We start from the raw sequence: 10,673 nt of genomic DNA on the forward strand, positions 1-10,673 counted from the left end.
AGGAATGCTTATGCCTGGAACCACTCAGATGTTGGGGGCATGGAGGGGACCACAAGCAAACTTCACTGGTTCTTAAGTCTTACAGGCTAATGTACCCTTTCTCCCATCCAAGGTCTTTTGAATATCCTGCTTCAGAACTACAAATACTGTGGGACTTGTAAACAGTCTTGTTTGTCTAATTTAGTTGTATTGTGTTTAGTCTGACAGTTTACTTCCCTCCTTGCCTTCCTTTTGGAAGGGGAAGGCAAGCGATCATCCTTCAAACCTCCACCACAGATTGCTAGATTAATTCAAAAAGAAATCGGTTTGGGTGGTTCCCCCTCTTATGTATTTTAAAACGATCTACCTAAAAAAATCTGCGTATATCAGTACTTTCAATAAATGAGCAGCTAAATGGTTTTTAATTTGGCAGAACACAAGAAAACTATTTCTCTGCTTTTACTGTTTTATTGTGAGGTTACCGAATACATTACTTGGGGTATAAATAAGTTTGCTTAAATCTGAGCATTGTTCTGTATCAGGCAAAGAAGGAGCTAGTTGAGACATTATTTCACCATTTTTCTCTGATCTCAGATTAAGCAGAGGATTTTGAGAGGACAAACTTGGATGATTTGTGTTCCCATAGAATACAGTAAGAGAAGTTTCTGTGACTGCTTATGTTGCATGTAACTTCACAAACTAAGGGCCAAATTAAATTACATCAGTGCTAAACCCCAACTTTTTTAATGTTTGAAATGTTGATATTTGCATCTGAATTTAAAAATGTTGCTCTGCATTTCGTGCAAATACTTGATCTTCTCATACGTACGCACGGATGGGTGATACTTCACTCTTGTCACCATCTGGCTTATGGTAGCAATATGCGGAGTAAAATAACATTTGTGTCTAGAAATTTCATTTTTAGAGTAGGGTTTTGTTGTTTTGGATACTGTCCAGATCCCTAATAGAAAGGTAATCCTTAGCTTGAGTATACATCTTGTGATAGATAAAGGAAAATGGCTAGAGAAGTCCAGGCTTTACTGGGCTTCCAACTGAAAACACTAGAACTTGGATGAGAATTTTATTCCGGGCCAGCAAATTTATTAGGGTTTTTTGTCTCTTTATTTTAGAGAATTTTAAGATAGAGGAGCAGATGACTCAGATCATCTTTAATAGCATTCACTTTAATTGTGGATCTGCTGTATTGAATCAAGCTCTAGCTGTAATGTGACAGGATTTTGAGTGGCCCATAATCTAGAAGTGGATTGATTGTCTTAGAATTTCTTTCACAGTAAACTCACTGAAGAAGAAAGGCTTTTTAATCTTACATTTGACATTCTTAATTAAAGGAAAGCTAGAAACTTTCTAATAGGAGTCTCATTGGTCAGAGAAGGCAGTAGACAAAACAGGACTGGTATGCCACTCTCCTGCTGTCTGCAGTTCCCTCACAAGGCAGGTTTTTGCTTCAAGCTTAATTCTGGTTACTTCTGAATTGGAGCAGGTTTTCTAGATAGGTTCTGTCTTGTTCTTAGGAATTTTATATGTAAGTGTATAAACCTGTGTTTTGACTGTCTGCTCCCTGTTTTAACACTGCAGTCTTTCTTCATGAGGTGGAGACTCCCAACTCCATGTTGTGACTCTAGTGTGTCCCAGCTTTTCTCCCTTAAGTATGTCCTTGGTCTACAAGAGGCAGAAGCAGCCTCTTCCTCCACATCTTCCCCTGCTTCAGCCCCAGCCGGGGGTTCAGCTGAAGATAATAATAATAATAAAAAAATACACATGCACACACAGATATGCACAATATATAAAGCAATATTCCTTTTGTATAAAATATATTGTTATTAAAATTAAGTTATATTTGAAATTATGCTAGCATTAACTAACATGAACAAATACTGTTGTTACTGATAACATTTTAATAAGATGAGGTTAACAATTTGAATAATAATTTAACATAATTAAAATTATATATAGTATCATATATAAAGGGAATAACAGAATACTATCTGATATGTTTAGTAAATAAGTTCTGAGTTATTTTCTGAGGTTCGCTGTGGAGATGAGTTTCTGGTTTAATTTTTTTGCCGTTTCCTCTTATGACGAGGAGCCAGCGTCTGACGTGCTTAACAAAACTGTTGACTGCAACTTTTTGTCTGATGTGTCTGTCCCTCAAAGAAGCCCATCACCGGAGTGTAACTGGCTGCACCATCAGTCTTCAGTATCTAGTACATGATATGTCAAATTCTGGTTAGGTTCATACTCAGACTTAGTGAAAGATGGAGCATAATTCAATAGGATATTAACATTCTGTAGGTGTTAGAACAACATATTGTCTGTATGTGGCTTCAGGATGACTTAACTAAGATTTTAGTTAAATCGTGTAAATTGAAGTGCATTAGGCACTCAACTTGGCTTCCTATTTGAGAGCACAATGGCTTTAGTAAGGTGACTTAATGAGATACACAGCAAACTAAGGCCACTTCTGAGCACTTAAAACATGGTAACATAGCATGATTTCATGCTGAGTCTCAAATAGGAAAAAGTGCAAATGTCATCCTGATGTTACTAGGGAAGGAAATTGTGCTGCTGCCTTCAGATAAGAAGTTGGGTTGTTTTAATGATGGCAATTTTTTTTTTTGGAGTGCTTGCTTCTAAAAATGTAAGTTTGTAAATGACAGCTTATTTAGCAGACTCATGCCTTGGAGCATTTTGGAAGTTTCTTATAATTATAACCAGGGATTATGGGAGAGAATGGAATTTCGGTAAAGGAAGATACTTGATAAAGATCTCATGTTGTGTTTTGTTTTTGTCCTCTTCCTCCCACACCAGTCCCATTGCCAGCAGTTACGAAAGCAGTTCCCGTGTGGCATCCCCGTTGGACCCAAATGGACACTTTAATGTAGTCATTAAAGAGGAACCAGTAGATGACTATGACTATGAGTCAAATATTTGCACACAAGGAGTAAGTGTGAAACAGGAAGACACAGATGAAGAAACTGATGAGTATTCCAACACTGATGATGATGATCCCATCCTACAAAAACACCTGATGAGACGCAGTGGAACAGATGGAATTGATGGAGAATTCAGGTCTAGGAAGCGTGTGCTAACCGGACCTTCAGGTGTTGCCAAAGCAAAAATGTTAAAACTGGATAGTGGGAAGATGCCTGTGGTCTATTTGGAACCTTGTGCAGTCACAAAGAGCACAGTGAAGATATCTGAGTTGCCACAGACCATGCTTTCCTCTTGCAAGAAGGATAAATCCTCTTTGAGTTCAATACTGGATTCCTTGCCTGTGTGTTTTGAAAATCACAAAGGCTCTTGCTCAGGCACAGCCGCTGTAGCTGAGGAGTTAGTTATGAAAAAACAATCTTCTGGGACTAAAATGTCGCAGAAATACTCTTCAATCAGAGACGCTCAATGGGCTTTGTCTAAATCACCGAATTTTAATCTCAGGGGCTCAGTAAGTTGTCACTTTTCAGCTAAAGAGATCTGTGGAAGAAAAAGGCCTGGCATACTGAAGAATCCTATGTCCCTGAAAGGCTCTGGTAGCAATCAAAACACGCTAACATCAGTTACAACTAAAAGAGGAAGGCCACGGAAACTGAAAATTTCCAAGGCTGGTCGACCACCTAAAGGTATAGGCAAAACTGTAATAACAGGCAAGAACACCCCTCTGGGGCCTGGGAGTATCCTTCCGGATGTTAAGCCGGACCTTGAAGACGTTGATGGAGTCCTCTTTGTGTCCTTTGCATCAAAGGTAAAACCTAGCTGTTTTGAGTAAAATTCAAAACCTTTTCTAATGTCTCATTTTTAAGCCCTTTGTACTTGTAAGCTGAAGGTTTATTTTCTTTTAAACTAAGTCTTGAAATTTATGGCCTCTTTCCAAATCTCTTATCATCTTGTCCCTATGTTAATTGTAACATTTTCATACTGCTTAGCAGCTTGGGGAGAAATAGTGGGATCTAGAGTTCTGTATGAAAGAATGAGTACTTGTTTATTAAACAATCTCATGTTTTGAATATTTCAGTGATATTTTGATATGGCCTGGTTGGCATCTAAGTCAGTGTTCTAAGGTATCTTACACTTATTCAAGGCTATTTATGTATGTAGGAAGCTCTTGACATTCACACTGTTGATAGACCTGGAGGAGAAGAGTCACAGAATCTTCAGGCTCCCTTGTTGACTACAAATGATCCAGGTACATTTTTGTATTTTTTTTGCAAGTGGCTGTTCCCTGTAATAAGGGACTTTGTAAAGGCACACTGGAAAATTAATAATTTGAGTCCATTTTTTTCATGGTTAATGTTTTTCATATGTTCTCTTTTTTATTTTTTGAGTAGATTGTCAAGCAAGAATACAAGTACTGGAAAAGGAATTGATGGAAGAGCTGAAGACCTTGAGGCATAAGCAAGTAATACATCCTAGTCTTCAGGAAGGTAAGCGGGCAATGTATATATTATTGCACCTGCTTATATATTATACTTAATCATACTGAGTTGATAATTTCCTCCTGAATGTAATACGGTGTATGCCCAATACAGCTGGGATCTGATTTTGCTTATTTTTTTTCAAATGTGGGAAAGTGTACAGGTGTGTATTTACAAATGAGAGAGTATGAAAGGAAATTTGTGTGAAACTGTCAGTTTCCATCTTGCCACTTGTGGCAATGAGAGAGAATCTGTGGCGTCTGACCCATTTTTTTTCTTAGAGGCTTTAAAAGTAGTTTCAGCCAGCCAATAAAGATGTTTTTGTTTTCACAAACTAGAAGAGATGGAGGAGGCAAAAGATGACTCCTGAATCTCCCAACAGCAGAGCAAGAGGCTGCATGTCACTGTATGCCTTTTGCAGAAGATGCCGAGCCTTCAGAGTTCAGGCTGTGCCTGTTTTCTAGTGAGTTGATCCTTGTAGAGAGCAGATGGAGTTGACTTCAGTCCTCCATAGAAAATAGCCATTTCCTGGTAGTAGAGGAGCTAGAGATTCAGAAACACTTAACCAAGACTACATTTGCTGTGTTTGAGTCCGTGTTTCTTTGAGTCGCTGCAGATCCAGGTTCACTAGCTGTGTAAGAGGGCTAAGCAAGGTACTTCTCGCTTGTGATCTCTCATTTATATACAATATTATCCTGTGGTCAGATGGAAGAAAGTCAAGGATAAACACAGCAGAACTTAATGTTTTCTCTATTAATGATGTTGAGAGTCTTCAGCAATACTAATCCTGAGACTGATGACGTTAACACAGGCATCAGAGCTGACGATGTGACCATCGTTTCCAGTGTTGAATGGTAATCTGCTGAGCCTGTTTATTGGTGAAATTGTAATTGATCAATGAAGAGAATGACCCTCGCCTGTCTAATTTTTAGAGGAAAAAGAAGCTATGTGAAGATTACTCCTGGCAAGAGCATTACTACGCACAGATACAGATGTAATATGATCAGGCTGTGAAGTGGATTACAATATATACACTTCTGTTGTTAGACTTCAGCTGCTGCACGTGAACTGTAATCAGTCTTTATTCAGATTACCTTCACCTTACAAAAAAAAAGTTACAGTTCTATTGTCTTCCATTGCAGGCTTGAGATTGGGGAAGGAACACTGTGATGTTAATGGGGAGAGGGATTGTTGGGGTTTTTTCTTCTCTCTCTGTCCACAATATCATCAGTAAGATATAAGAAGGTGGATGAAGGGTGCTTCTAGGCCAAATTTAAGAGCTATATCTTTTCTCAGACATACTGACTCTAAGTAGCATCCTGGAGCTTGGTGCAGCCTCATTAGCCCTCTTGATTTTGATGCTTATTATCCAAAATTTCTTGGCCATAAATCATGACTAATACCTCCTTGACATCTGCTACAGAACAGGCAAAGAGACATGGTTCCCTTCTGTCTGGAAGATGTGAAGTGCATGTTTCTAAATGTGCTTTCAGCCATTTTGTAGAAATTTACTGGCTTTGTTCTCACTGCAGTATGGGAAATGGACGCGGCAATTTTAATGTTAACTCTGCTTTTGGTTTTCAACAACGTAGTTGAGAGGCTTAAATTTCTTTTTGAGATTCACTGATGATGTGTTGGAGCTGTACCTGAACCCCATAATTGTTGTTGATTTGTGAAGTTAAGAAAACGGTGATTGAGGCTGTCTTGATCTTAGAGGCACCAGGACTGCAGGAAGAAGATGCTTCAGAAAGGAGGGGATTCAGCTTAAGCATGTTACAAGGACAGCTCATGCTGGAGTACTGGAATGCTATGAGATGCCTCTTCTATATGAGCTAATTTGAATCCCTTATTAAATACCTGAAAATCAAAGCACTGTTGTCAAGCATTGTATTTCAGATTTAGCAGCTGCCTGATGGATAGGAGAAAGTTCTGAAGGAGATGGTTTTTTATTTGCTACGATTTGATTACAGCAACTGAAATTTAGCAATACTGGGGGTGATAGAAATTAATAAAAATGATAGTTTATGTGTAATGTACAGTGATGCCTGTACTGACATACACTTACTGTTACCATTTACTCTTTAGGCTGTCTGTTTTCCTTCTATGTTACACTTGTTGGAGTCATCCTCTGTTTTTTTGTCTGGGTGTTTTTATTTCATGATCCTAAACTGAAACAATCAATTTTGTGTATGGGTGATGTTCTTATTTTTGTTTGAGTGTTAGACAAAGCTAGGCTTGTTTGTGAAGATGACAGAATAATTCAACTGGAGTGTCAAGAAAAAATAAACTATGTGCTCTTTACATTTTATTTTGAGTTTGAAAAGAAATGGATGGCATCTTGACATTTGGTAGTTGACATGTTTTTATACAAAATGCTGGATTGACTTGCTTGCTGTTCATTTTCCCTATGTAGATTTGAAAATTATATCTTGCTAGACTGTCTTTGATAATGATATCTGTTTAAACATCCATGTCTGAGATTTGTTCTGTGTCGATTGTTTTTTGGGCTGCCAGTAATCAGGCCAATATGGTGCCTCTTAAGAACATAAATGTGTATGACCAACACAAGGTTTCTACTGTATGTGCAAATACTACTTTGTGTCCTGAGCCTTGTCCCGTCATATATTTTCAATTTCAAAATTCACATATTTAATATATGAATTTCAGACTTGTTGGCAACAGGAGCAACACTCATAGGTTTCTGTAGCTAAAAACCAAAATAGATGTTCTCAACTCCAGACTGTGAGCTAAATTTTATTGTAAACAGTAATTTCTTTAGTTCGTGTAACTATTTTCTGAAAAAGGTACCAAGTAAAATTCACTAGCTTCTTTTTTCTCAGTATTTCTGTATCTATATTTGTTTTGCCATGGATAAAGATAGCTTTTGTGATGACCTGTGACCAAGTAAAGTCCTTCAGTGCGAGTATTTTAGGGCAGTTGATGCAGGAAGATGTTACAGGCACTTAAACATTTGTGGTGGCATCAACAACATAAATTTAGTTTCTTTATAGCCTTTTCCCCCCTGCTTCAAAAAGGAAGGGGGGGAAAAAAAGAAGTGTTCTGTTGCAAAATGCCAAGCCTGGGAAAAAAAATAACCTAATGAGATCTGGATCACTTGGTGAACTAGTTCTGAGAGCGCTGTCTGAGTATAACTTTGTTTATGTAATTTCCAAACACACACACACTCTTCTTCAGAGCTAGAATGTGGTTTGCTCTTGTCTCTTATTGCTGGTTGAAACTGAAGTGTGTGTGGTATGTGTTCTTGCACAAGAATAAGTTTCAGTAGAGAAGGGGATGTGTAAGTACTGTTGGCAGGATTGATGATTTATGTAGTGATATGAAATGTCAAATAGTCAGCTGAGTTGGTTCAGGCAGTAACTCTAGCCTTCAAGGATGTAAACGGTGCTAACTACTTCAAAAAATGAACAAATGAAAACTTTTATTGTGAGAACTACAGTGCTGGCACTTTGGTTAATAAATTTCTGTGGAAACTTCAGTAGTAATCAAGAAAACTATGGAAAGTAATTCCATTTTTTTCTTTATTTCACATTCCCTAAAATACTCCTTAATTCATATCTGCTGCAAATCCAGTATAAGTAACAGTTATAGTTGCTAATTTTCTTTTTCAGGTCTCTTAAAACAGTGGGTGAATGCTAGAAGTGCCTGTAGATAACTTACTGGTTTATTTTTTAGTAAATATATTGACTTACGTTTTCCTAACATTTTGCTGCATTGAGACATTTTCTGATACTTGCCTCTTGCAGTGGGACTGAAGTTGAATTCTGTGGACCCAACAATGAGCATTGACTTGAAATACTTGGGTGTGCAACTTCCTCTTTCCTACTCAAATTACTCTTTGTGGAGCTATCCAGGAACCAATCCTAATTCCCCAGGTGGGTAGAATATGAATTTGCTGAAATCTCAAGTATTACCTTTTTATTATAAATGATCATGAGGAGGGAATAGCCATTTAGTTGAACTTGATCTTAAAGAGATTAAAGCAGTATTAAAATGACAAAATGTGAGAACTTCCTTAAGTCATTATGTGGTTACTGGCCAAGGAGTCCTGAGTAATTCTGGCCAGATAATCTGTAGCCTTCATTTTTGTAGTGGTTGTGATCCAGTAATAGTATCTGTCTAGCTTACTTTATATGGGCGTGTTTTGTCTTTTGGAGCTGGATTTTCTAAATGTAAACATACACAATAACTACTCTCAAATGGCTCGGAGAAAGCCTAAGCAATCTACATTTTTCTGATGTTACTCACATGCAAAGCAAAAAAAGAAGTCTTTCGCATAGCTGAATATCAGAACTTTCCAGAAGAAGAGCTTGAGGCACCACTTTGGGGCTAACCTATAACTTCATGATAATTATTTATTACAAAAGTGCTGACCAGCTGTGCTTTTAAAAAACTTTTCTGGTATTCAAACAAGTGCTTTTCTCATTATAATGTGACTATGATTCTAATACTGTTGGTAGATACTGTTTTTAATAATCAACTGGTTGGGCAAAGTATAGGGGTGCTTATCTTTCTCCTACTTACCTTTCTCCTGCTTTGATATTCTGGTTATTGTGTCTTTTTTAATCTGCTTTTGGGAGCTGGTAAAGAGGCAGATATCTCAGTTTTGTTTACACTGCAAAAGAGGCAGATCCAATTCAGAAGACCTCAGTCAGTGTCAAATCCAATTATTTGTAGCCTGGCAATAAGTAAAACAGCCACACGGTTCCCTATTAGTATTTTTACATTCCAAATTAGCTCCCAGAGCTGATGGATAACCTGACAGTGGTGTCGCTGTTTGCCTTTTGTGATTATTCCCTGTCTCTACCCCTAATTGATACTCAGCTGAATTTGACAGAACAGCAAATGTTAAATGAAGTTTCTACAGGTCTTATAAAAGTCACTGGCTGAATTCAGGGAAGAAATTCAGATTACTTTCCTTGCTGAGAGAGGCTGTAGTATCAGCTCAAAACCTGCCTATTCCATTTTGGCCTACCAACTTGCTGATTTGCCTGGTTTGAGTTTTGGGATCAGCTGCTCCCACCATTAGTAAGGAGACTAAAACGGAAAATACAGGAGAAGATGTTTTTTGTATGGGATAGCAGATGCATGGCTATACAGCAGAACTCTACAGGAAGCTTGGCTTTGTTGAGTACTCTGTTAATTAAAAAAAAGTAAAAACCAAGTCTCTTTATTCAGCCTTTTGATTTACTGCTGCTCATCTGTCTCTGAAAAGGAGTAAGCAGAGTTTGCTAGGACACTGATACAATCAAGCTTGGCTCATAAACTGAGGCTAGCTTTCTTATCTTCCAGATACCGGATTTCCTTTTGTTTCCAGGACAGGAAAGACAAATGATTTCACAAAAATCAAAGGCTGGCGAGGGAAGCTTCATGGTGCTTCTAGAAATGAAGGTAAAAAAAAAAAAGAGAGATAGATCAGTGTACATATTTCCAACAGGTGGCCTTTTTCTTGTCCTTCTGTAGATCTTGCAATTTTATAATTGTCTGTATCTTAATGAGAGATTTGAGGGGGGGGGTGTTATATTGAAACTGTCATGAATAAAGAATTTTTTGGTACTGCTTCCGTGGTCAGAATGAAGGTTTATGATGGAAGAGAGAAACTCTGAGTAAGATTAAAAATACACAGGCGGCTTGAGTGAAGATCAAAGCTGTAGTAGTTTTGGTTTTGTTCATCGGTTTTGAGTTTACGTGGAAGTAGGGTAATTTCAGAATTCTGTTGCCCCAGGGACCCTAATGAACTAGAGTAATTTTCGTTTATATTGGTGTATTTTTATCTCCAGTTAGAGTAGATACTCCTTACATGTTTTATTACTTTGCCCTGCCTCAGGGAGAAATGGGTATTTGGCAATTTTCCAATTTTTACTTTATATTTAGATCAAATATTTATATTGTACCTTCTACATCTTCATGCAGTGTTGTGTTGGGGTATTCCAGATGTGTTGTGGTGTACCAGGTAGGCTAGCTGTTCAGAACAAAGTAAGTTTTATAGAAGCGCTGCCTGTTGAAGGCTTACCTTTTTTGTGACCAAATACACATGTAAAATCTCCATGAAATCAGTTGTTCAGATAGCTGGTTGCGTTTCAGAGTGAATTATATTTGGCTTGCCTATGTTGTACTCTACTAAAAGAATTGTATATATATTTTTAGACTGGTGCTTACCTTTTTTATATTGTTTAATTATTATAAGATTTGTCAGTGTGTTTTCCCAGGTGCTAGTTAAAGTGCTCTTTATTTGTTAAGGTGGCA

The 10,673-nt window shown here is 37.6% G+C and overlaps 1 protein-coding gene across 1 annotated transcript in view; it reads left to right on the forward strand.

Annotated features, from left to right (window-relative positions):
• The window catches only part of MGA (MAX dimerization protein MGA), a 59,403-nt gene that overhangs the window by 6,556 nt on the left and 42,174 nt on the right, over positions 1-10,673 (forward strand). Inside the window, 5 exon segments of the mRNA XM_035895761.1 lie at positions 2,809-3,739; positions 4,093-4,180; positions 4,323-4,418; positions 8,174-8,302; positions 9,720-9,892. Coding sequence (XP_035751654.1) covers positions 2,809-3,739; positions 4,093-4,180; positions 4,323-4,418; positions 8,174-8,302; positions 9,720-9,892 — 1,417 coding nt within the window.

Source organism: Egretta garzetta, unplaced genomic scaffold (assembly GCF_000687185.1).
Source record: "Egretta garzetta isolate BGI_Z169 unplaced genomic scaffold, ASM68718v1 scaffold526, whole genome shotgun sequence".
NCBI classification, from domain to species: Eukaryota; Metazoa; Chordata; class Aves; order Pelecaniformes; family Ardeidae; genus Egretta; species Egretta garzetta.